Here is a 27,968-nt window from a genome sequence, read left to right as displayed (position 1 = left end):
AACAACATACATTATCTGGAGGTCTGTGTTCAAGATAAAGACATGGGATGTTTCACTTCCAGCCACCTACAAAGACAATGACTTCTCTGTACAGGACGGAGAGTGAGGCAGCAAGAGTACCGTCTGAGGAGGACAGGCGCTGTGACCTTTCTCTGCTTTCCTGGGGGGGGTATATGTGGAGTTTCATATGCTGAATGAATTTCTGAGTTATTTTTAGGAAGTGGCTTATTTTCATGTTCGGTCTGAGGTTAAGCAGAATGTGAAACTGTGTGAACAATGTTTGCCATCAGCAATTTTATTATAGATCTTGATTTTACAGTCAACATTTTATATTACAACGGAAGAGGTACAAAAGTGAGCATGAAGACAAACTCTTGACCTATAGTCAGAAATAACCTATTTTAAAGTATTGGTATGTGTCTGTGTTGATGCATCTAAGTAGTTATATAACCGAGTGAAAATAAAAATACATTTCTCTTAAGGTAAACATTATGGGCGAGGTCTTCGGTGTGGTCCAGCTATGCTCAGTGCAGGCCTGTGTATTACAGAGCAATGGTTTATCTAGAGATGCCCAAAATTACACCAGCTTGTGTAGTTCCATAAGGATGATTCACACCCTGGGTCGTCACTAAAACATACAGCATTATAACCTTCTGCCTGTGGGATCATGGAAACCTCGGCCTGCCTAGTGCATTGGCAATTGCTGGTTACACTAGCGCTGCAACACCTCGCAGTGTGTCTGTAACAAAGCCTGGTCTGTTCTCTCGGTGTCAATGGCACTGCACAAAGGCACTACAGCCAAGGCCACAAGCCGGCCACAAGCGGGCCTCAGATCTTTATTTTGTTGTAAACACTGCACTTGAATATGCATACGAGACTGGCAAAATGGAAATCAAAGGAAATCAATGAAATCTGCTGGCAGGCCATTAATTATGGCATGTCCATGCCTGTGAATGACACACCACAAGGCATCACCTCTCACCTCAGAAACGGAGGTCAAGAGAGACTCCTTATTGTGGCAACCTTTTGATGTTTTTCTCTGTTCCAGTGGATGGCTAAGCTGTGGCCTGAGGGACCTTTTATGAAAGTTGGAAGGCTTATCCTTACTGCTATATTAAGAATAAAATGTAATCTGAACTGCAACAGTGTTTCCAGTAGGATTTTAATGGGGTTGTCTGAGTCAGTCTTGCTATTTTCTCTCCCCAGCTACACACTTGACTTGTTCTTACAGATGCTGGCAACCCTCTGAGCGGTTTCTGGTCTTTTCTTGGCTCAGCTCAGCCGTTTCCCCACCAGCCACTTACTGTGATGCCCATTAAAAGGTAAGAAGCGCTCTGGCTCTTCCATCGCTTGCTTTACCTGCTCAGAGGTGCCACAGTCCCTGGGAGAAACGTGATCTATACCATGTGCCACTTGGCAATGTTCCCCTCTGGGGGATGTTGCACTGGGATGCAGGGAGAGTGTAGCATGCTCCGGTCATCTCCCATCCAGCCTTCCAGTGGGGAGGAAGCCCAGCGCTGCTCCGGGCAAGTTCTGTCTCTGCTAGAAAGTCTCCTTCTCTGTGCATGCCCCAGGGAACCTGGGGCTGAGCTTCTGGGCACAAGGGGAGCTGTACAGGAGAGAGCAAACCAGGGAAAAGCATCTGCCCTCAACCACTGAACATGCCCCCAGCCCCTCTGAAATAGTACATTTGTGTGCATGTGGGTACAGTAATCACACCTAAAATATCATCTCCTGATATTTGGCTGTTAGTATCACAGCAAGGATTTCTGGTTATGGACTCCGTACACACCACGCTACTATTTATCACTCTAAGCTATGTAGCCACATTTTGTCCAGCTTTACACACAAATAACGAAAGGCTTCAGCAGCGTGGAGGGCTCCGTTTCATGGGGTTGCCGTGGTGTTGGTGCAAAGTCTGCAGTCTGTGTGGTCAGGGTTATTCACACACTGGAGGAGCTGAACTGGCCTGTGATAAGACACAAAACCAAACAAATATTTAGTAACCACTTTGCAAGTACAACAGAATAACTCCACAGTTACTTAATACAACATGAAAGTCAAAGTGCATGTCACACCTGTGCTTATCAAGTGCATGACTTTTCTTGGGATAATTTTTTTTTAGATCTTGCTGCAGAAAGATAACTTTGGTGTTTATAGGGGTCAGGGACAAGAGCAAGTGCATACAAAATAAAGTAGGGCATGAACTCACACCATGGCAGCTACGCTACAATAACAAAAATAATTCTGAAAAAGAAGTAAGACCTCTTGCACGGACTGCGGAGTTGCTGCCATGCTGGAAGTTTGCCATCTTGCTTACTCAGTGGTAACCCCTACTGCTACAATGTAAAGCTGCTGCTAATGATGTCAGATATGATTAGCTTTTTTGCTAGAAGCACATCCAGTGAAGATATTTTTTGAGTTACTTCTGGAAGACACTGCTGGCATGGACAAAAGCAAGAGAAAATGACCAGCATCAATTGCTCTGTGGCATGAAAAGCCAGATGCTCAGCTGATACGGACCCACACGGTTCTGTTTGCAGTGACTTCAGGGGAGTGAAGCTAACTTATACGGTCTGTCCTGAAGAGTTTTAATGCACATGTAAATTGCTTATTTTATTATTGCTCTGTATATAAAATAGTAAAATTAATTGTCCGTGTTGCTCTACGTAGCTGTTTATGTATGTGCTAGTTGAGCTCTGAGAAAAAGCCCTACTTGTTATTCTATGCTAAGAAGCGAGTTGTGAGCTACAGCGAGTGTGTCAACAACGCTTCACGATGTGTTACAGGTTCCTCCTTGTGCTGAGCCACGAGGGATCTAAGCTACTACATGTTTCCCCTTCCTCCCTGGCCCCTTAGCTTATTTCATCATAGGCTGAAATAATCTGTACCTACTTACAGGTCCTGGGAGTGTTGGTTAAATGCTGCATTTACCCAAAGAGAAAGTGAGTACATGAGCATCAAGATTTGGCAGATTTATGCACCACACCAGTGTTAATTTTTTCACAATGTGCAGGGCATCCATTAATCAGCTTCAGCAATACCTAAACAGGAATATATTGCTCTGTTTTCAGGATTAAAGTCCTATCACCAGATAAGCCAGTTGTTTCCTTTGCAGACCAGCTTTTCCTTATTTAAAACTAATGTCATGAACTCAGCAGTTTACAGAAAGGTTTCTTTACTTTGGAAATGTTCTTATCCAAGTATGAGTTCTTCACTCTGAAAAGCTGTTCCTGACAGATAAGATATGAGTAATATTGAACTTTTGCTGCTTTTCTAATGTCACTAAAGAACTTCTGCTCTGCATGAACGTCTCTGAATCCACACAGAGGGACAAAGGGTCTCTGGCTTTTGTATCTCTTCAGCAGGCAGACAGAGATTTCAGGCAAGTCAGAACTTGGGCTGCTGTGTCCTGGACTCCTGTTTTTCTCTCTTGGCAATGGTGAATTATAGTAATTAATAATGCTTATTATGTCTCATGCCTCACTCTCTGACAAAGCAGCTGGACAAAAAGTAAGCTCAAACTATAGCGAAGGAAGTAAGGACCATCCTTGACATACTGCGTTATTTGCACGCAGCAGGGAAGAAAGCTGCCTGTTTGGTTCTGATTATTGTAGGTAAAAGCCTGGACAGATGAAAATCTGTTGAAAGAAGCTGGATTGCTCCTTCCCTGAAGGCAACTGGACATGCTCAATGGTAAATGCCGGGCAGAGAGCAAGCCCCAGACCCAGCCAACACGAGGTCTGCAGCGCGAGTGGAAGCCCCCGAGGAGCAGACAGCCACACTGGAGGGATGTGATGGCAGTAAGAGGGGAGTCTGCTCTAGCTTGCTGTAAACCTATATGAAGTCAAGAGGGAGATGCAATATTAGTTTCATGTTAGCAAGTTGTCACCAATAAGAGCACGTAATTACCTGTAGTTGTCTTCACAGGTGATCTTAAAGTTTCGCCCTTCTAAGATGCTTTTTAACGTCTTTATGGAATGACCTGAGCAGGATTCACTGGAGAGAAAAGTCTTTCGTTACTTGTGTGTACAAGAAGTTCAGCTAAATTCCACGCTATGTCACTTTGCTTTATTTCAGGTAAGATTCTTTAACAGCTTGTTTGCTAATGTGCTGTGAAGTCCATTGTGTTTGTGGAGTTTTGGCTACCACTGGGCCTTTGCTGGCAGAAACTATGTGATATTCAGCTGTGGATGTTGCACAAGAACTTTGCGCAGGAAGAAATCTGTGGGAAATAATTCAGTTCCATTCACAGTTCAATGTGCTCTAGAACTGCTCCAGAGCTGCTGGTGGCCTCCATCCACAGGAGCACGATATAAGGCTCATTCAGACTTGTGGGAGGACAAAGGGATTAAGCCCTTGTGATGAGGAAGGGCCAATCATGAAAACCAGCAGCTAAGTCCCAGGTAGGACGTAAGGCAGGAGGAAGCAGATAGAAAACATGGAAGGAAGCAGGCTATGAGCAACTCCTATCTGTTCGACTCAGTCTGTGGCTGTTGCCAGTCTGTTTTGACAAGGGGCTGTTTCAATCACTTTTCCATTGGTAGGAGCCCTAACTTGTGTATTTCTTTTCCATCCAGCTAATGGTTTCACGAAGCATGTAGCAATGTCATACCTTTGCGATCTTTATCTCTATGTTTAATTTGCTTGAAATAGCCCAAGGGACCCCAAAACTGTAGTGAATGTATTGACAAATGTCATAGACACAGACAGAGACACTGCAAAAGACTTGTTACCTCAGGATAAAAATCATCTCCTGGCCCAGAGTATAGGACACACATTAGGGCAATAATACAACACTGGGGCAAATCCAGTTCCTAACATACGGCATTAGTGGAAAGCAGAGACAGCTTTTCTTTGTTCACTAGACTTGCCAGATGTTATCAGTGATTCAACATGGAATGCAAACCAGAAGACAAAAGGAATACATATTATTGGAGCTACCCTCCCTCTTTCTCCTTGGAAGTAAGTAGAAAATAAAAACGAAACTGCTGTGAAGTTGGCACAGGAGGAGGATGTGTCAAGAAGGCTGTCAGGGCACCAGGTTGTTGAAGCTGTTGAGGAGGAACATGATGGCTTTTCTGATGTTGGGAGATCATGGAGAAAGGATCGAGTGCCATGTCTGGGGGAACTAATGTACAAATTACTCAATGTCCTTTTCTTCAGCAAACCTCTACGCAATGGGCCACAAGAGTATGTCTGGCATGCTGACCACAGGATAGATGCATGCCTGTGCGCTGTGATAGATATATCAGCTTGTGTGGCAAAGAGATGTTTCTGGGTGTCTGGGCGAGGGGAGGGGTTGCAGCGCTGGAGCTGGTACTGTGTCAGATGGTGAGGTAGGCTGAGCAAGGGTCTCTGCCCGGTCCGCACTCATTCCTGAGTTGCACTGCATCATCACAGCCTGCTTTCTGACCCACAGCATCAAAGCTGTTGCCTCTGTCATGGTGGGGGTCCTTAGGAATGGTAGAAGCCACGGCAGTGCGTTATAAGCACATGAACTGCAGAACCAGCTCTGAAGATAGGGGTCAAAGGCACTGAGCCTCATGCTCAGTGCTTGAAATGTGATAGATCTGCAAATGAATCTGATCAGGACAAAAAAGGTCACTCAGAAAGGCTCAGATGTGATTTGAGGTCACTGTTCAGGTATCACTAATTCCGTGGCAAGCATTTAAACTACAGATTTGTTATTGAAACTCAGAGAATCATTTAGGTTGGAAGGGACTGCTTGAGATCATCTAGTCCAACCAATACCAACTAGAGAAGGTTGCCCAGGACCCAGTCAGGTTTCGAGTATGTCCACAGATGGAGACTCCACAACCTCTTTAGGAAACCTGTTACAGCATTTGAAATTATTTTATCAAAAATGGTCCTGCTCAGCATAACCATACTATTCCTGTGGACAAACATATTTTCCAGCTGTTCACCCTTGCAAGCATAGCCCGCTCTGTGACTTCAGTGCTGCACCCATAATAAAGGTCTGTAGAGCTCAGTGGGGTTGGAAGGAATTTAAAGGTCATGGGACCTCTTGAAAGAGAGGAAAATGTCATTGTGTCTTAGCTATAACTGTTCAGCAGTACCCATGAAAAATACAAAAGAAAACGACAGTACAAATGTTATTCTTTCCAGTAAAGTAAGCAGCTAGGAAAGTCAATGAAGAGCAGGTTTCGTGAGTGGGTTTAAGACAGTGTCACTGTTAGACAGTCACTCATCAGAACTGAGCTGCGCCGTCTGCCCTCTACACACTGTTCATTGTTTCATACCAGCGTGACTTACCTTTGAGGTCCACCGATGTCATGCATAAGCCAAATGTGTACTGCAGAGACTTTATTTGGATTTAGGTTAAAGACCTCAACACTTCCAAAGGTGCTGTAAGATGGGACATAAAAAAGCAAAACATTCTTAGTTATCTGAGAAAGACGTACAGAGTATGTTCCCCAAATGCTAGTGCTTATTAGTGTTGCTCTTATTCTCAGTGAAAGAACATTATCTTGCCAATGGATTTTCATAGACTATTTAATTGCCTTATGGTAAAATATTTCTTCCTCATTCTAATTTCACTTTCAGGAGAACTTTTGAAACTGTCTGCAGACTGAAACAAGCTGAAGTTTTTCCCTCTTTAGTGCCTTTTCTCCTGTTCGATTTATTGGCTATTGATTTGGTTTGGTGCAAGGGAAATGAATGTGACTGTTCCCTTGATCAGCATATTTTTCATCTTTCAATATTATTCAAGACTGCACTTCCAGCCAGGTAACCCAAGGAAGCACAGTCTGGAGGAGTAAAATCCAGTCAGCTCCATGAACAGCTAGAAATGTGTCATTCATGTGTAATGAATAAATAAACTGTAATAATAAAGTTACTTTGTGCAGTAAGAGTATACTGGATACCCTAACTGCATACCCTCTGAAGGATTTCAATTACAGTCACTGTATAGAAGGAGTTAAGTGAATCAGCTCTACAACAGCCAATGGTTTAGACCCCCGTATGAGTTTACCAAAGTCCATTCTGCACTGGGACTCACTGGCAAAGACATGTTCGCTAGCATGCAGGCCCCCGCAGAAACATGGATGGTAGCATGCTGAGTAAATACCTGCTGCTTCTGAAAGCTCCAGCGTCTAGTGATCCATTGAGCATCACTTGAACCACACCACATGCTGCTTCTGCAAACTGAACAAAACAAAGGGACACTATACTCTGACACTACATGCAGTGCCACGTCAGACTTGGGGCTAGTAAAAATTACTGTAACTTCTTTGATGTCATCAGAACTGACTTATACAAGTAGAGGATCTGGCCAATATTTTTGCAGAATATATCAGTGAAAAAAAAAAGCCTCTAAAGGCTACAGCAAAGCTGTCATAAAGCTGCGTTAGCCAGCTATGAATTGGCAGTCGAGGTTGCATGGGATTGGTACAGCAACTTTGCTGCCACTGCTGTTTTCAGTTTCTGTAGGGCTTTCCAGAGCCCCAGCAGCTACAGCTGTCTGACGGGGCTGTAGCAACTTGGAATAATCCTCAGACTGCTTTAACTTAGGCGGTGAGGACAAGCCAGAACAGAGGTACCACTAGTTTAAGGACAAGCAAACCATTGTGTATTCGTTACCTTGTGACTCATGCTCTGTGTTCTTTTGTGGCTTGGGATTTTTCTCCCCAGTGGTTTTAGTAAAACTCACCACCGAGTTTTGTTTGATTTGATTTTTAAATTACTGGATGATGCAATCACTGCTCTTCTATTCTTTAAAACTCATGTCCAAACATTTGAAGACCACTAAGGTTACAACATAAAGTACCCTGCCTAGATATATAATCCATTGGTAGGACAAAGAATTTTTAAAAAGCTTAACACAGGTGACTGTATTTATAAAATCTACCAGGTCCTCTTACCTCTAAACAATGTGGCTCAAACTCAGCTCTCGAGAGCTGTGAAGTTGCAGGGAAGTTTCATTATGTGTTGCTTTCTAATGTAATAAGCATGAGTTTTAGTAGATCTTAAATTTATTTGGACTAGAAAGCCTGCAAGTCGAGCAAGCCTGAATCTGTATGGTGGTTTATCCCTCCCAGACTCTGGAACTGAGGGGATTAATGAGAACATAGAAACTGTTTTGACCTTGGAAAACTTAGGTACACTAGTTTACCCACAAAACATTTTTTTTACAGTGAGTAGACTTTTTCTTACACACATGAGAGCTGAAGCATACAGGAATGCTTGTTTTCCACCTGGGCAGTCACCTACTAATAGTCACATCAAGGGTGAAGTCTTGAGAGGCATGTAAAATTAAACTGATACAGGAGAGCAGTTTTTTTCTGGCAGTTTTTTTCTGTAATGTGCTGATTCAACAAAGCCAGGCTAACTGCTTAACTCGGACTAGCAGGGTCTCATTCATGTGGTGGGAGTTGGCATGTGCGTACGGGTGGGTACATCGTAGGAACCTTGCCAGATACCATTGTGGGAGGACGTGCTCTTCAGGTTTATGCCGGGAAGGTGAAAGGGGATTCTCAGCTGCTTGGAAAATTTCTGTGCCAATTTGGGCACTGCTCTCAACATTAACATCCTAAAATGTATTTATTTTAGGTGGTGATTATTATTATTGTAAGCATTATTTGCAAAGCTCCAGCTGTCTGCCAAGTGTTGTTCTAGACACTGGCACACAGTCTCTGTCCACAAATAAGAATGCCCAAACTACATTAAATATTGTACATAAAATACAGGACCTTGGAAATACAAATTTCCAACACCATGATTTTTAGTACCTGAAGCTAAAGGTCATGTGAACTTTTACTATTCCATGTTTTAAGCCCACTCTGCAAACTCACATTTTTGGCAGTGTCAGGAACTTAGTGCCTTTTAACATTCTTGGATTCAGGAGATTTACTCTAGATCTTACCATCTTGGATGCCACTTTCCAGAATACAGAGAGAGGGTTGCTCTCACATTCACTTCGTTTTGGACAAGATTCATAGTTGATTCCTGAGAAGAAATACATTTATAGAATAGATAAGGTTAGAATGAATATTGTTGCAATGTTTATATGGTTTTGAGAGCTGATTAACGATGGCAAAAAGATTTGCTCTCTACCAAAGCAAGAAGGCTACATGAGGAAAGGGCTCGAAGAGGAAAAGGAATTTGCATGTGTTCAAAGGTCTTCCTATTTCCTCACCCACATTTCAGGAAGGCAGCTGCAGGCCCTGTATGCAAACAGTTCTCAGAAAAGTGAGAAGGGAAAACATGTAGTCCTAAATGTGAGAAACAGGTTGGCTCTTGACAAATACTGTCTGATTGCATTGAAAAATTAAACTTTGCCCAATGTTTCCAGTAATTCCAGCCCGGTTTAGAGGTTGCTAGCCTAAAGCACCAACCCAGGAATCACGCAGGCAGCAATAACCCCAGGGTACCTACATGCTGCGCCTGCCACTTTGGCTGGCCTATGGCCAGGACCTTTTTTAATGGCATTCTTGTCTTGCAATTTGTCCCATAGAAATCACAGGCAGGAAGCGAGTAATCCAGATAAAGAAGGCTAGATGTGACCATTAGTCCAAGCAGCAACTTGGTGTTTTGATAACAGCCAAAGTTCTGTTTTGTAAATTAACCTGAGAACAAAGTATTATTTTCAGTCTTCCATAACATGGGACAGAAATACTGTTAAGGTTTTAAACCAAATTACAAGAAAAGAATATATGAAAAGGATTATGGTTAGGTCTAGATATACAAGAGAAAAGAATTATCTGGAATTCCAGTGTTCGTATTTGTTTTGCAAAAAATAGGACTTATTACCTGGGGCAGAGGGGTCTCCACACCATGAAACCCTATCAGCCATATAACCCAACAAGGTGTCCTCCAAGGTAAGGAAATTTTGATTGGATTTTGTATAACGATGAGCGAGGTCTTTTGTCGTGCTCCAAAACAGGGACTGTGAAATAAGGTACAATGTCTAATAAGTGATACTTATACTAGAGCTGGTCAGGAAATTTTCCTGGAGAAAACCAAAAAGTTTTCATGATAATGAAGGACTTTTAGTTTTTATCAAAATGCTGCAAGTTCACCTTAGTGGGTCAGTTCTTATTTCCGCAGATCCCATTTCCAAAATCTTTTTGGGTGGGTTTTTTTGGTGGAAATGGATGTGTTCAGCCTGTAAAGCATTTTGAAAGAAAGGTTTTGACTAGTTCTCATAGGATATATACCTAATTTGTTGTGTGCTTTTGAACTGCACATGGAAGAGCGGCTTTTTGGAAGCAGTGTCCCTCTAACAGCATGATAGCATGCTCCTTACAGAGAGCCATATGCTCAGGAATAGGGACATCTTCGTCACTTCACCAGGATGGCCCCGGTACTGAGGTTTGAGGCAAGCCTTGCACAGGGATGTTTTCCAGCAATAGAAAATGAACAGGGTTACTGGGGTCCAAAGGTGGTAACTGCAGGACTATTGCAGTAAGCAAAAGAGCAAAATATCATCCTCAGCAACCTGCAGACCCTCACAACCATTACGGACAAGATCCCATCACTCAGAGCACTGCACAGACCTGCCATCCCACAACAAGCCTACTTAAGCAGCGCACCGTGCATTGTACTGTTACCTTGTTACAGGGTATAGGATGACTCGCTAACTCCATTAAAGGCTGATAATCTTCTGCTGTAATATTGCAGGGATTCTTGTAAATGAACGCATGTTTTAATGATTCCCATATTTTTAGGCAATCCTTATCTCTGCCAAAAGATTAAAACATAGTTAATTAGTATTTATGGCTGTGAAAGGATCTCCTTCTGTTGTGGTCAAACACTATGGATCAGATTTTAAAAGAGTTCTAACTATGCTCAGGCACAAAAATACATTATCCATCAGAAAAGCAGAGTATCTTCAGCAAATTAAGTATAAACTGAGGAATGAGCAGTTCTAACACATCTTTCTCTCTCTCCTGTGTTTTAAATTACTGATTATTGCAATATCTGAATGTCCTCTATGCTTTTGTCCCTTAAAAAGAGCAGTGCTGATATCACATAACCAGAAGATCACATTTCTTGATTTTTCGTACCAAATCCTGAGAAGCAAATGTGGCAGACTATAGCTTGTATATTTTAAAAGTATGGCTGAAGGATATTGCCTCGTCATGTACAGGGAGCCAAAAATATGCCCGTGTCTCCCTGCAGAGTGTTCGTCCCTACAGAAATAATATCTATAATTTTATCTAAAATAAAAGCAGGGGTCTGGCTGTTTTGGACCTGATATTATTTTCATTTATGCACTAATTTGCTGCTATTGACTTTGCTGGAGCCACAGCTGATTTGCACATGTATAACCAAGATCCAGATCAGGTGCCTGGTCTCCAGTGGATTTTTCAGTTTCCTTCTGATCCTCCACTGCATTACAGGTTCTGGCCCTTTTGCTCTCACTGACACGAGTCAGAGGAACTCCACTAGATTTACATGGGGGGAGCTGCTTCATGCCACGACACAACCCTATCACCTCAGCCTACACTTATTTCTCAAGATGCTGCTTCGTCAGCCTAGGAAATAAAGCACCTCTCTGCTGACAGAAGCAGGGCTCCTTTCGTACTACCAAGAGGAAATCTGGTGCACAATGCCAGCCAGCAATCATATCTCTGTACTGAAGTAGTGCCACGCTCCCTGAGGCTGTGGCATGTAATAACGCTTGGGATGGCTCAGGACATTTGCTTTCTTGTACTTAAGGTAATGAATGAAAACTTTGCATTAAGATAATTCATAATTATTGTCTGTCTAGTATGTGTTTTCAAGGCTGTTCCCCATGGGTGCAGTTCCCTTCCTCTTCACGCTCTCATAGTTTCAGGCCCAGGTGGAGAGCCTGCCCCTCTCATTACAGCAGTGACAGTAATGCAGTGATTCCACATCCTTCTCTTCCCTATTTTTACGTAAATTTAAAACACCGACTGCATTATCCCATTGTCTGCATATCTGAATGGAGCTATTCTGACTGTCTTTGACTCATCCACTCTTTCTTTGCTGTTTGCAATCATCTCCCAGTGTGTTCCCACTAAAAGCCATTTGAAGAATGGATGTTGTCTTGTGTGAAGAAACTAATGCCTTCAGAGCACTATAAAAATAGCACTGATAATTAGTACATGACAGACACAGCTGCAGGTTTTGTTACCAGTTGGTACTCGGGTAACATGTAGGATGTGGAATTTGATTAGTCTTAAAAGTAGTCCTAAAGAGATTAAGAAAACCAGTAGTAATTCATTGAAGATTTCCAAACATTTTCAAGTTAATCTTCCCTACAGCTGTGTGATCTCATTCCTACTACTGAACTTGATCACGGTTTCTACTGAGTGCCCATTTGAGCATCAGCAGGGCAAACAGGAACGCAGAGAGTGGAGCTGGCTGTATCACATGGGCCACATCTGGACTGCGGGACCCAGAACCACTTGTCAGCTCCTGGCCATTTCCTCGCTGTCTGGACGTGAACTCTCTTCCTTCCCTTCCTAAGCCTTACGGAAAATAAACAACACACAAAGGGGAGGCCACACTCTGTCTGTCTGTGTCCAGAAGAAAGCGACAGCACCTGACAGCACCATGTACTAGAGGGAATGCCTCTATCAGACACACTACGGGGGCTTGGGCCAGTATCATACCGGGAAGGACCAGGCAATCCATGGCAAGATGTCCCTGGCCTTCCTTCCCTTCTGCCCTTATTTATGCAGTAAGAAATCTAACTTAGCATTATATATGATATTGGTTATTGGGAGGTCATACCACTAAGGTGGCTACTACAGCACATTTTCATGCCCCAGCTTCTTCCAGTCCTCCTCTGTGAAGGGTCTGTTGTGGCTATGTCCTCATCTCTCACTCTTGGGGCAAAGTGCATTACGCTGCAGAGCTCTATCTGGGCTGCAGATATCCTGCAGCCTGACCTTGCTGATTTAAAATGAGCTTGGGTATAGCCACTGTACAGTGCTGTCTGAAATGCGGACAGAGCCTGGGGGCAGGGACCAGGCAGGCCAGCCTGGAGGGTCTCCGGCCGTATGGCCGACCACGGCAGTCCTGGCCGCACGCCGAATTTCATCTCTTACCATGCCAGTCTGTTACAGGGGCAGCTCCAGCTGTGTTAGGGACCACAACTCTTGTTTATATGAACCAAATTTACCTCCAGGTAAGTAAAGACTAATAACAATGATGATTTTTTATTGGGCTATTGTCTTTTATCCAGGAGCCTAAATGCACTTTCAGTTATAGTCGCTGTAGAAACAAGAAGCCAAACTGCAGATGCTCTAGGGAGCACAGTCATTGCTTTGCTGTTGCACTGTCATGTCAGGGAGTATTCACATGTTTTACTTCACAGAATTTAACTTGGGTGTATTAAATTTTCTCCTAGAGGAGCCTGTCTCCATCCTCCCAACTTCAGTACTTCATTTAGGGGTTGGAAAGTTGTAAATACCTCTCCCTGCCACATAGGACTACAGCATGACCACATTGAATCAGCCGAAAGAGCGGGCTCCTGCTGATTAAGGGGTGACATTACAGAACAGGCAGCTGCCCCCTTTGCTTTGCACAGTCAATGGTATCGTAAAGAGAATTTGTAGGGCTTGGCTGGAAGCACTGGTACAACTCACAGACATCTATATGGCTCACACTTTCTAATCTGTCAAATGATTTGTCTTCCTGGCAGGACTCTTTTTTTTTTTTTTTTAAGCTACTCCTGAAATCTATTATATATAACAGTGTTAACAGCCACAGGTGACAGCTGATTACCTGGTCATTTATCCTTTCATAGTGCAAAGATTTTAAGCTTAGTCTTAGAAGACAAAATATTTTTTCAAGGAATCATAAGAAAAACCTGGTTTTTTATTTCCAAAGCAGAGAGGTAAGTGATAGACACAGCACAAAACATTTCTGCTGCTGGACTCAAGTCATGTCCATGAGAAGCACGAAGCAACAACCATCCAGGTGATTCACAACCCTGCCGAGACGGCTTGCTGAGTCACAAATTCAAAGCACCAGTTTTCTAGCATTTCAAGACACCAAGTTCAGCACTTGATGATGTGCATGGGTGTCACCCATACCTGAGAGAAGAGTCTTTATCCCCAGTCCTGGCAGAGCAGAACAGAACTATATGTTTAATGTTACAGAAGTGGTAGGGCTTAGCCTTCAAATGGGGGAAGCTCTTCTACAGGTGGTAATCAGTGGGATACTTTAGTTGTATCACACACAAGAATGATAAGGCATGAAGATGGGCTTTTACAGAAACTAGGCGATTTCAGCATTGTTTTAGAAATCAAAATATAGATCTTCAATGTAAAAAAATATATACAAAAGCTAAACAATAGTTCATTTTTGCTGTCCTCACCTATCAACATGTGTATTTTGACAACTGAACAAAAATAATTCATTGATTTGCCATTGGAAAGCTATTTCTCTGATACGAAATACACCTTTTGCCTCACATCTCAAAGAGATTACCAGTCACACAGAGCTGTGATTTTGGTTGATACATGAAAAAATAAGCAGTGAGAAGACTTTAGGAAGATATGCCACTCTTTCCAGCCTCACTGTTGAGGTAGACACTATTAATAAAGTTTCACCTGCGCAGCAAGAAAATATTTGTCTGATGTGCAGCATTTAACTCACACTGAGCAGAGGTAAGGGCAGAGACCTGCTGTAGCTCTGCACCTCCTGAAAACAATATGAGAAGTTTGCTTGCTCTTGGTATGCTAAAAATTCCAACAAGAACAGTTTCAGGTTGAAACAAGCACATCTGCCTTGCCAAAAAATGCCTGAGAAACAAACAGTCCTCTTAAGGCTGCTCCCAGCTTCTCATTGGGAAGTTCTCAGTCACAGAATGGGCTCATTTCACTTTCTTTCTTGATTTACAAAAGAAAGGAAGGGTGTGAAAGAGATAACTAGTCTACCAGTTAATCAAATTTATCTAATTCAGATACAGGAGTCCATGGTGAATACGCTTATGTACCACACTGCTGTGGGTCTTGTGTGCTCTCTTTCTCTGGTTTTTGTTTGTATTTTTTGGGTTGCATATTAATTCTGCATCGTATCTGCAAATATCATATCTTTATGCATAAAGGATTTCTTCCTTTGAGGCTAACTTTGTTTATGCTGAAATATTTAAGGCCTTTTATTCTGCTACAGAATCTGAAATATTTAATCCAAATTCAGTGACATGTAAAATAAATATACTCTAATTTTATGTTTAATTTTTTCAAACTTTTTTTTATTAATAGAGCTTGGGAAATGCTGGTAAATGTGAAATAATAACTAACAGACTTAGAAGGAACACTGTGAAACCTGCTGTAAACTCAAGAACTGAACCTGCAACCCTTTCTCTGGAAAGTGAGGATTGCAGAACTTGCCTTATGACCTTTGGAGACAGAGACTATACCCTGCACTCAGTATAGCATTGAATAAGGGCTGGGATACAAATAACCATTAAAACTACATTTCTTTATTAAATCCGAATGTTATATATACTGCAAAGCATAACCTGCATTTGTCCTTACATTTGGGTAGAAGTTGCATTTTCCAATGAATTTGAGTATTTCTATCCATTTACCTTTTATATGAACGTCACATCAATCTATCAAACGGAAGCTGGGGCCAAGAATATTTCCATTAGCAGCTATCCTAGCAGCCAAACTTTAATGTGCACATTAGAAAAATGGACAGCTTCTGCATCATTCTCTCTTGCATATCAGTACAGTGGTCTGGCTAACCTTGAAAGAGTATCCTTTCACTTAGAGGAATGGGATGGCATTGAGCTACCTGGGAAATCACTATTAATATAGATTTTTTTTCTTTACTTTGTAATTTTATTTTTTTTTCTTTAACTGGACACGACAGAGCAAATTCATCAATTGAAATTGATTCAGTTGGTATAATATCAAGGATAAGTTTCATCCCTGCTAATTTCAGTTACACCATGAACAATGTCTTGCTTTCAGTTCAGCACTGGACTGACATTAGATGCTGAAAACATTTTAAGAAGGGCAGTGTTTCCTCGGGCTGTGTTACCTCTAGTTTTTTACTGAAAAATTTGAGAGAGATGCTTCAAGTATGGGACCCATTTTAAATTTACAAGTGAAAAATGACTTCCAGGCTTTGTTCTGGAGAACTCAATTAACTCTGCCCCTATTGTTCAAATCACTCTGCCAGGCAGAGACACTTCCCTGGTGAGGCATGGTCTCCCTTGCAATCAATAGCAGCTTTTCCAAGGTCCTGAGTTTTCTTTCTAAAACATGACAATGTCTTCAGGCCACACTGAGATTTTAATTGTGGCTCTGTGGTGAGGCTCTGAAGTTAGAGCTGGAAACTTACGCCTGAGCCCTTTAGGTAACTGGCCTTTCCAGGGATCAAACCTCACCAGCAGTTGCAATTTGTGTCAGAAAATCCTTCTCATTTGCTACTACTGTTAGCCAAAACAGTAATGCAGATACGCACCTAAGCACTCAGAAATCCGGTTCTTTAAAAAGTCAGTGAGAAGTCTGTGTTTATAACAAAGCTCCTTAAAGGCATAAGACCAATTCACACTCTGCTGGGAGTCTAAGGCATCATCTTCACCTGTAAAAGCCCAGACGTTTCAGAAGGGGAACGCATATCAAAGGATCTAAATGGATCTAAATATTTCCAAATGGATCTAAATAATGGATCTAAAAATGGATCCATTTCTAAATGGATCTAAATATTTCTGCATCTACCAGACTCGTCTTTGCCTGTATGTCAGTTTATCTGCTTCTTTTCAGTAAACTGTGGTGGCTGTAGACAGCGCTGCAATTTATACATCCATATTCAGTTTGTTTTTTCATGTGAGCTTATAAGTAGCCATGTCTTTATGTTGTCAAAAATTACGCAATGAATAATAAATAACCTTTATGCCTGTGTTGAGAGGCAGGCCTCCATAACCCAGAATCCTTTTGCTACCTTTTTTGCCCTAAATATTTTTCTTCTGCTGTCCCTTCCCTTCTTCCAGCCTTGCCGTGTCTCACTGCTGCTTTGGAGTAGTTTTTTTGGAGCCGCTGCCAAGCCCAGCCCAGGCAGCTGTGGTTGGACTTCTCTGCAGTCAACGCCAGCAGCTGGTTCCAGGAGCTCAATGCAAGGAGAACACTGCCATCGCGCGGGAGAAGGGACTTCTCAGGAGCAGCAGCTGAGGTCAACCCCAAAGGTGTGCAGTTCTTCATGCCGGGTGACGGCCTGACCCTTCTCCAGACCCCTGAGTCAGAAAATAGGTACGTGCATCCAACGGATCAGCTTCGTTCCTATTCTTCTAGTACCTAAAATCTCCCATCAGGTATCTTTGTGCTAAAAATCAGACAAATGTGAATTAAGAGAGGTCAGCTAATATGCTGTCATCGCTGAGGATTTGAGGAGACGACTGTCTGCTGCTTTTAGCATTAGCATAATAGAGAGGGGAAAAATTACCAAGGGCAACGATGAAGGAAAAAAACGTGGAAGAGCTGTCAATCTCAGCGTCTTCAATGAGCACTAGCCTCTCACTACCCACTTAGTTTAATAGTGCAAAGTGTCTGCCACTGTAACATTTATGGTGACTGACTTTTTTTCAATATGAGAATAGCATACTTGATTTTTTCGCAGCTTGATTTTGTAAGTATTGCTGTCTGTTAATTAAATAGTTCAGAAGCCATTAAAGAAAGCGTCGGGGGAACTGACTGGGGATAGCGACAGAGATCCAAAACTCTGCCTCAGAGAAAGAGAACTTCTGGAAAGGTTGCCTGTAGGCAGAGCAATTAAATTCCCCACAGCAGAGGTGGGGAGTCTGGAGGTCTGGAAAAAGAAGTACAAGGTGAGATTTCCACTGGGTGCACCTCAGGGCTGTGTATGTTCGTGTATGAGGAATGACCTGGAATAAATGATAGCTCCTCGTCACACCGGTCCTTCACCTTTGGCAGCAGTGAGAAGGTTTTAAGGGCAGGTGTACTTGTGGCTTTGGTTTATAGCTCCTAGAGTATTTTATGTGAGCTGGGAATTGGTACTCCAGGACAACACTAAGCCTTATCACCCTTCCGGGAAGGGTTGAGCCAAGAGGTGACAGCTACAAACCAGTGAAGAGTTCAACTACATAAGCAGATTTTTTTGCTGGCTGGGTTTCAGCTTTCCTGGGTGAAACAACAAGCTGCTTAAGCAGATGGTGTTTTCAGCGATGCTCTGTAAGTGGGACGCAGCCTCTAGAAGGGCAGAAGTCTCACCTGGACTGCATTTTGACAGAGGGTCATAGTTGCTCTACAGTTTAAGCTTCCAAGTGAGGGCCATGTCATCAACAGATATATAGGGAACAAATTTAAGTTGGCATCTTACCCCTGGATTAGAAAGTGTACTTTTAGTATTGTTTTATTTTTAATATTAAACTTGGAAAAACCCTCTATAAGAATGATCTAAATAAAAGTATGTTATAGCACGGAAACACTCAGCTCAATGCAGCTGCAGATTTTTTTTTTCCCATAACATGAATTTGCAGTACATTGGGTTTTTTTATAGAACTAAAACTGCTGGGATGTGGCATAAATGCAGTAAGTCAGGAGAAGTCCCTGCTTCAAGGGTGGCACGTGTCAGCAAGACAAGGAGAAGGGAACAGACAGGAGATTTAGTATGACTGTGATTGAGCTCCTTGCTAATACCGTATTTTGGTGTCATCTCCTGGGAAGACAGACTGCATCTTTAGCATGTTTTTACCCTTGGACACTTGAGGGAGATTTTCATTTGACCCTAAAGGGAAAAGGATCTATTCCTCCTATCCCTATGGATAAGCAAAGTTGTATTTCCCCACAACGCTCTGAGGTGTTAAACAGTTCTCGAGTTTTAACCAGACCTTAGCAATGACAGCTGAACGACAGCACCTCTGAGCATGGCTGTTTTCACTGGCATCTCTACAGATGTTACAGGAGAACTGAAGCAGGGAGAGTTGGGAGGGAACAGGATTCCCCCTTTCAGCAACAACGAGCTCTTAGATTGGCTCATCCAAACATTTAATAATTTCAATCCTAGGGTGGTGCTATAAATTAGACAGCCGCCAGCCATTGCTCTGTGTAGCCAATTCTATAAAATCAATAAACAAGAGAGACGGCAAAGAACAGGCAGCTAACTGACTGTGAATGACTAAATAGGTGCATAAAGTTGCAGCAGCAAACTCAGTTGAACACTATTTCATCAACGAATACTTCTGATTAATGTGTAGAAGGCCAGTACAGACAGAATTATATTCTCTCTGGTATCTGGGATTAAAACCAAAGGAGACTTTCACTGAAAAGAGATCTTAATATATGATGGTGGGGTAATCGTGATGCAGTATGTGTAAGCTAACCCAAATGTGAAAGATCACTTGAAATCCTACAGAATCTTGCAGTAAGAACCATTAAATATCTAACCCCTGTTAAACAAATGTAAGAAGTTTGAGTATATGAGAAATATATAGTCATTTAATAACAATTTTTATATGATTATAACCCAATATAGACAATACACAGATGAGTTGACATATGGCTGTCAAAGCAAGAGATAAATTCAGATCTCAACAGCATTTCTGTATCTCAGAAGTACATTGATGTTGGCCATGGAGAAAAGACAAGGCATCTTTTGATATCGCTCCCTTAAATTTGCAGGACACTCAGATTTTGGGTTGTTGTTGTCAGTGGAGTTACAGCCTGAGAGGGTAAATTTTCTGGGCAGAACTGAGTATGAGCTTTGCACAGAATTGGATGGCCTTTCACAGTCTAGCATTGATGTTTATACTCCAGAAGAGCAGAAATAAATATGTTGGTGATTAATTATCTCAAGAACAAATAAATGGTAGCTACCCACTGCCATATGAACTCACCTCTTGCTAAAGAGAAAATTAATTCTTTCTAATGAACTTCCTCTAGAAAGAGATTACAATAAAACCCAAATGGAGCCCTATCTTACAGCTCAGAATAGTTATGGAAACTAGCCTTAAACAGCATGAGGACTCATTTGAAGGACCAACTATAGAACCAGTAGCCCTACCTCTAAATCCTAAAGTGCTAATAACTGTCCATTTGTGCCTACTAAATGTTATATTCCAGTTCCCCATTAAAGCTCAGTACAGCATATTTTAATGGAAGTGTACCTTGAAGTAAGGCTCAAACAATTGTTAGTGTTTATAATGATCATATCTTAGTTACCAAGAAATTACAAGAACAGTCAAAGTCACTCATATACAAGTTAGGGGAAAAAAATTGTAAAATAAGACCTTGTTATAAATATTGAAGGACAGAAGGCTTGAAAAACAGCTATGCATGTTTCTTATAACAAAGGCTAACACAGAAAAGGTATTAAAGTCAACACATTGGCACATGAAGTAGGGAGGGGAATATTAAGATCATACACTGAAGCATTGTAACAAATATTCTGATTTGGGCATTTTAATAAGCAGTGTGTTATTACAATGATACAGTGCCCATCTTAATACTGAGAGACAAACCAACAGCAGCAACAGATATCAACACCATTGCCACTACAGATGAGCCAAAATGTTTCTGCATCACTGTTTGTCCTAGTTACCCAGTGGACTGCTTGCAAGTCTAAAAGCATTTTCTAGGAAACAGAAGAATAGGAAGGCACATCTGGAGATCATCTAGTCCAACCCCTGGTTCAGAGAAGGTTGCTCAAGGCCATGTCCAGTCTGGTTTTGAATATCTCCAAGGATGGAGCCTCCACAAACTCTCCAGGCAACCTGTTCCACTCTTTGATCACCCTCATACTAAAAAAAGGTTTTTTGTCTTATGTTTAAATGGAATTTCCTGTATTTTAATTAGTGCCCATTGCCTCTCGTCCTGCAACTGGATGCCACTGAGAAAAGCCTGTCTCTTTCTTCTTTACTTCCCCATTGGGTATTTATACACACTGATAAGATCCCCCGTGAGCCTCCTCTTCCCCAGGCTGGACACTCTCAGCTCTCTCAGCCTCTCCCTGTACGTCAGAGACTTCAATCATCTCCATGGTCCTTCACTTAGACATGCTCCGAGTATGTCCCTGACTCCCTTGTACTGTGGAGCCCAGAACTGGACCCAGCACCCTAGATGTGTCTCACCAGTGCTGAGCAGAGGGGAAGGATCACCTCCCTCTACCTGCTGCCAACACTTTTCCTTGTGCAGCCCAGGAAACCATTGGTCTTTGCTGCAAGGCCACACTGGTGGCTCGTGTTCAGCTTGTCCACCAGGACCCCATGTCCTTTTCCACAGGTAGTGCAAATACAGCCATTTGTTTGCTCTGGCACCAAAAGAGATGGCGTAACAATGGTAACAGTTCCATTTTTCAGAAAGCGTACTTTAAAAAATAAAGAAAAGCTAAACCCTTTGCAGTTTGATGTATATTAAATGGAGAAGCTTTAGAAGTTTGCCGTGCACTCTAGCAGGGTGCTAATGCATTACAATTAGGTAGTAACACTGGATTCTTCAGAAGACTGTGATTCAGTAAAGGTTTCTCTTATGTAAGGCATATTTTCTTAATGAAAAAACAAATTGCAGGTAAGTTTCAGTATGATGTCATGGTTATATAAAATAAAGCTAAGATTTTTGTGACATTGAATCAAATCATAGCTGTTGTTTAGTGCCATGCTTGATGTGAAAGTGTTAACAATCAGTGAACAAATACAAGGAAATTAACTTAAAAATGCCTAGCAAAGCATGAAGGCAAAATGCAAAAGTAAGCATACCACAAACCCCAGATTTCTTTCTGGGAGAAATTATGCTGCAAGTGCAATAGTATCACACACAAAATCATGTTCCATATGTCATTTTTGACAAAATGAATCTCCATCTCCACAGGCTGCAAAGGAATGGAAAGGCAAAATGCATTCATAATCATGCGAGCTCTCCTGGATGTGCACCAACTTTTACTAAATGTAATGAAACTAAAGACTGTTAAAATTTGTTATAGTAGGAATTTGCCACTAACTATAAAAACAGCATTAGTTGCTCCAATTGTATTTAAGGGGGAAATATATCTTGTGTGTCCACACAACATTGTAAAATGTATTGAAATTCTACACTTTGCGTCTTCATCACTGGGTTTTTGCACTGCTTAATCAGACACAGTAGGATCGCTGGGCCTGGAGAGTTGCATGCATTCCTGAAGTGGCTCCCTGTCTGCGTCCTTGGTGGTCTCCCACTGGCAGAGGTTAGACAAAAGATGAGCTGGTTTGACTTCAGTCATTCTTAAATAGTAGGTCCTTGCAAGCTTGGCTTAGCTTGGGTGAATCAGAGACTGAGAAGCAACTGCAGATCTGAGGGGGGAGTAGTCACTATCTGAGAATGAAAAAAATCTCTTCAGCTGCAAATGTAAGATGAGTTTATTTCTATATTGAAAAAGCAGCACTGTTTGTGTTTCGAGGATCAGTGGCTATGACCTCCTTTTAGATGTTTCTTCCCCGCTCCTTCCCCAGGTCACAAAGTGCCGATGGTACCTGACCTCAGCCTTCCAGTTCAAATATGGTGAAGAGGAAAACTAAACCAGTTAACTTCGTATCAACAGGTTTCATGCTACATCTGTTACTACCTGTTCTCCGGCAGCAGGCATCAAGGTGCAAAACTACCATAAACAGCATCCTCGGAGCGATGGGTAAGTTACCGGGTTGCCACGACTGGTCTTGACCAGCACCCATCTTCTGAATGCCCCGGCACTGACCTGGCCCTGCACAAGCCTGGTGCTGCTGAGCGCGCAGCTCTGCGCACCCCAGCACGCCTCGCTCCTCTGATCATACCAGGGATACATTCTTCTAAACTTAAATTTGTATTGCAGAGACCTGGAGCATGAGCATTGCGAGTGTTTTGTTAGCCGCAAGAGGGAGTCCGTATTACTGGGAGAGAGGAGACAAAGTAATTTGAGGTCAAATCCTTCCTTCAGACCAAACTGCCTTTGGCCTTTATTCAGACAAAATGACAATGCATACCAATGGCCATGGTTGACAAGTAGGGGATTTTTGCAAGACTACTGAAAGCAGAACTTGCAGCTTTTGTTAATGTTGAAAAAACAAAACAAAACAACTATTGAGCAGTGACAAACTTTGCTTTAGCTCTGTCTCCTGGCAGCAGCCAGTATTTTCAAGGGAAGCCAAAAAGAAATACTACTCTTTAAGGTGTGTATTTAGATGTGCAACTGCGTGTGCAGGGAACGAAACCCCTAAAGCCTGCTGCTATACCATCCGCATCTTTTCCTAAAAATGAGGCTAATATTGCAAATGCATTATTTGAAGCATTTGGTATTCCCTGCTTGTTTCTCCTCAACTTGGGCACGATGACAGTTCTACGCAGGAAGACTAATTGAGGAAACTGTATGTGTACAAATGGTAAGAGTCATCCAGCCAGCAGCAGAAATAAAACCATATACATATAGAGCAGGTGCTATATATGGTACCTGAGAATTGTTCTTTAGCGAGCAAGTTCAATACAATGCCTGAATGTTTTGATGATTTTGGAGAATAAGCGAATCAACAGGGTAAAATCTGATTGCATGAGGTGCTTACAAAACTCGACCGCAGACAGCAGCAGGCTTTCCGGTGGCCACATTGGGCTTGGGTTCAGCCCACAGTTCGTATCGGAAAAGACAAGAGCGTGACCAGAGCATGCTGACTGTACGGTGTCCGGGGCTCCAGTAAGATGACGGAGAGTGCAAGGAGGTATCCTCTAGGATTAAAGCAGCCGTGATGGTGAAAGTGTACATTAGCATGGCCGTGGCCTTCTCACGTGATTTATAGCATGCAATTGCAAAAGCAGAGCTAAATGGGGGCTGTAGAATTGTGGCCCCTGTTAAATTCATCTGTGATATCTAGAAATGTTATAAAGTCCATATTCATATGTCAACAATCCCCCTTTCTTCCAAAACCAGCCAGCTATTCCAATTTGAAATACGGCACTCCAAAATGTAGTAAATAGTCACACTAACTACTGAAGCAGAACAGATTGGTATTTAAAAAAAAAATGAAAATATTGTCAAAGATGGAACTTAGTGGCTCTGATATAAAAAAGTAAAAATATGAGGAAATGTCCACGAGTTTACTAAAAGCAAAGCTTTTTAAAGAAATGCACATGTTGGTGTAAGATTAAAAGGGCAAGACCAGACTGTGGACAAATTTATGAGGAAATAAGAAGATTTCTAACCAAGGCAGCAGAGTTCCCATGGTGGGAGTAGTGGCAACAAAAGTCCTAACTGAGTATAGGACACAGCTTGCTCAGCTCAAAAGCCTGCCTGGGTTTCTGCAGTTCCCTGTTTCTACTCCTTTTCTTTGATTAAGTGCACCAAAGGTCTCATGCGACAGAAGATCCAAGGCCTACATTAATGATGAAAGAGCGCGGGATGAAAGATATGGGGCTCTCTGATGTGTCCTAAAGGCACCGGCTTTATTACCAGAAAGTGCCAGCGACGGAGCGGTTGGTTACACGACAAACTGCACTGAGCTCAGCAGGATCAGAAACGAGGAATCTCAGGCTGGATTCCCAGAAAAGCACCTACGTTTAATTCTCTGTTCAGAAACCTCCTGAACATTTCAGGTTTACGTAAATGAGCATATTTTTCCTTTTTCAGTGCTCTCTATCTTGGATAAATTTGTCTCTTAAATAAAATAAAACGAAAAAGCACCCTATTATACAGAAGTCATTTAATCTGACAGAAAGTGAGCTCACAGCCATGAAGCTATTAAACACTGTTGGATTAAGAATAGCACAAAAAGTTATGCCTTGTAAAGACAACCTTTTTAGAAAGCTTATGATCTTTGTTTGTGATTTTTTAAAAAGTGTCCTTGAAAAAATTGCTTAAACAAACTATTCCCCGGTCAGGTTCAGACTATGTTGTGAATGAAAACATATGTGACATTGGCTGGAAACTTAGTCACACAAAAGTAGTTTTTTTACATTTTCAGCACCCCAATTTGAATGAAACAAGCAAAAGTAATAAAAAGCTATTAGGCTTCAAAAGAATTTCAGATTTAAATATTGATTGTATACTTCTTTAATCAATTAATGCATGCTTTTAGAAACATGTACATGATTTTGCAAAAGCTTCAGGAGCTTTTTAATTTTATTTGTAAAAGAACCCCCTCTTGCCTTGTTTAATGTAAAGCATGCGCTTAAATCTCTGCACGCTCAGGCCATGATTTTCCACATGCTTATTTCCCTTCAAATGCTGCACATCAGCTTTTTCATCCAGCACTGGACATCTGAGACCAAGAGAAGTCCAAATGCAAGCAAACTATGTACAGCTTTGTTTTTATCAGCTCAATTTCATGAAAACAAGAAGTGGCAATTGCCTTTTTGAAGACAAGACCACGATGGTTGTGTCACCTGGCCGAGGTGTGGGGCAGCCCAGCCGAGGGTAGTGGAAATGCCTGGCAGAGGCTTACCGAGGACACAGTGGCTGGTGCCACAGAAGTGATGGCTGGGTCCCTGCTGAGAGACCCTGGCTGCCTAGGATCCCGTCCTGAGGGGCTGGGTGTCCCCAATACCCGCAGGGAGACCCGGGGCACTCCTTATTTCATACCCTGCCTTTCCCTGTGGCGAAGGGGTTCAGAAAATCAGTTCTCAGCCCTAAAATGCTGTTGCAGACCTGGGCCCAGGGAATTCTCTTCTGCAGCAGAGAAGCGGTGGGCTGCTCAGGGTGCTACAACCCTACCTGCTGCGATGGGCTCAGCAGAGACCACCACTGGGTGAAGCTTTTGCCTGGGACCCATCTGTACTGCCCTGAGCAAGCTGTCTGGGCTCATCGCGAAGTCTTACCCACACACTAAAAACATCTGTTTTGGATAACCCCAAGATATTTCTCAATGCTTTTCTAACATCTTTGTCCATCCTATAATTCCGTGCTGAACTTTCTCCTTTTCCTCCCTCCTGTGTAGTTTTGGTTACGCGAATGCAGTGTCACATGTTACAGGATTTTTGGCAGATTGACTTTACAGTGAACTCCCTTCACCTCCACATACTCAAACCTGTTAGAATCCAGCTTTTAATTTAGCTGGCTAAAAGGAAGTTGCAAAATGGGTTTATGATTGAGTTTTTACCCAGGATTAGTATTACTCACATTGGTTCTGCAGGTAGTTTCCTTAAAAAGCCACCACTCGGGCACCGACAGCTGCTGTCTGAGTTTGTACATTTTGCTACAAAACAGAGGTCTTACTCCCCTGATTTCTCTCTGCCACTGCAAACCTAGTGGACGTGGCTGGGTGGAGGCGAGAGACAGCTCTCTTCTGTTCACTTTACACACCTGATGCACGCCCGAGACCACTACTCACCCCAGCTCAGGGTACCGCGCCATGACGTAGTTGTAGCATCTCCCCAGGATGACTTCTTTCAGATTCTTAGTGGTCCCTCTGTTCTTCCACTTCAGCATTTCAGGACTGACCTTGTGCTTTCCATGAGTCAGGACAGAAGCCAGCACGACAGCGAGGATGAGGGCGGCCAGCAGGACCACAATCCCCACCAGAAGGACGGTGCGCTGCCGCGTCCGAGCAGAGCCCTGCTGGAAAGGCATCCTGCGAGGGCTCGGTGAGGAGCAGCAGCAACTGCTGTCCCAGCCCGAAGGGACAACAGCTCTCTGGCATGTCGCTCCGCGCCTCCCCCCGCCCGCCCCGGGCTCAGCCCGGAACAGGAGGCTGCTTCCCACCGCCCCGCTCCCGGCGGGTCGGGATTCAGTCATTTTGAAAGCCAGACAGTGGCCTTTCGGGGCTTGGCACGCAAAGATGAGAGCCTCGCTATTGTTTGCTTTCTGTTTCTCGCTTTGCCATGACCTCCCCGGGTTAAACTTTGCAGCGATAACTCACGAAAGTGAATCTCAGGAAATTACTAGTAAAACTCCCGAAGCCTTTGTTCAATTAAAGATCCCATTGCAGCGACGTGCTTCAGCTAACGTGTGCGTAAAAGCTGAATTCAAATGACCCCAGTCTGTTCTCTCTAAATTAATTTGTTTTTAAACGATAGGTGTTGAATCCGACTTTACCGAGGGCAATTATGAACTTTGGAAGTCATAAAAATACAGTTCATCAACACACAATGGGGTATTATATTTCTGTCTGCAGGTAGGCTTGGATTAGTTATCACATGAATTTCTAAGACTAGTGTGTAAATTGTGGGTGTTTGAGGCTGTGTGAAATCATCTAACAAAGCATTAAGTGTTCTCTGGAAGAGGGAAGTTAGTTCATTATTATCCTTTGCAAATAGGGCGATTCTACTTCCTTAGTCAAAAGCCACCATAAAATAAGGCTCACATCTTAAAATCTAAACAAAAGAAGCTATGCAATGTCAGAATAAAGTTAACTATAAAATATTAATAAATTATTAATAATCACTTACCAAGCATCCATCTTTAACTGGTTGACTGTGAGAAAGAGCATTTGTGACACATCTTAGGACTAAGCAGCTCTGAAAGACCTGAGAAATGCTGTCCTCTGACCAAAGCCTTCACTGGTAAGCAGTATGGTAAGCACATAATCTGAATTTTTCTGATCCTATTTCCCCAGGAATGATGCAAACTTTGGGAGGGTTTTATTTAGAATTGATGCTTCAGTTTTGGAGTGGCATATCATGCTGTCAGCCCTGAAGTGGTCAGGCAGTTGGACTAGATGATCGTTGTAGGTTCCCTCCGACTGAAATATTCTATATCTCTTCCTAACAGTGTCGCCTCTTCATAAGAGAGAGAACAGTGTTCTCTCTTCATGACACTGCTTGTGTGCCCTCAGTGCTCCCCATCGCAGGTCCTGCAAAAAGCGCAGGAAGCTCTGGAGGAGACAAGTCAGTAAGATTCAGCTCATAGAGGAGGTTTTCCTCCATAGTCCTTTCAGTAAGCACATAGGCTCTGCCTTGGCAGGCTGAGATGATTTTTCTTTATTTGTTCCTTGTTTTCATCATCCTGTAAATATGAATGCAAGGTGTTCGCAGCTGAACTTTGTGATCTTTTATTATACACAGGAGAGATTACTGAATTTGGTTTATTTTTCCCTTAATGTTTGTTTTCATGTGTTTTCAACTTGCTGCTCT

General features: G+C 42.5%; 1 protein-coding gene across 1 annotated transcript; it reads right to left on the bottom strand.

Annotated features, from left to right (window-relative positions):
- Nucleotides 1-289: 289 nt before the first annotated feature.
- Nucleotides 290-26,646, bottom strand: CD38 (CD38 molecule). The gene is made up of 8 exons (XM_009462931.2): nt 26,228-26,646; nt 10,572-10,701; nt 9,772-9,907; nt 8,885-8,967; nt 7,091-7,167; nt 6,277-6,369; nt 3,913-3,999; nt 290-1,969 (listed from the first exon to the last, which is right to left on the bottom strand). The coding sequence occupies exons 1-8, from the start codon at nt 26,629-26,631 to the stop codon at nt 1,888-1,890; spliced, it is 1,092 nt and encodes a 363-aa protein (XP_009461206.2). The 5' UTR covers nt 26,632-26,646; the 3' UTR covers nt 290-1,887.
- Between the last annotated feature and the right edge of the window lie 1,322 nt (nt 26,647-27,968).

Source organism: Nipponia nippon, unplaced genomic scaffold (assembly GCF_047370975.1).
Source record: "Nipponia nippon isolate SJK-2023a ecotype South Korea unplaced genomic scaffold, ASM4737097v1 scaffold_6, whole genome shotgun sequence".
Classification (NCBI taxonomy): Eukaryota; Metazoa; Chordata; class Aves; order Pelecaniformes; family Threskiornithidae; genus Nipponia; species Nipponia nippon.
The sequence above is the reverse complement of the archived record's forward strand: the minus strand, read 5'-3'. Positions and strand labels throughout refer to the sequence as shown.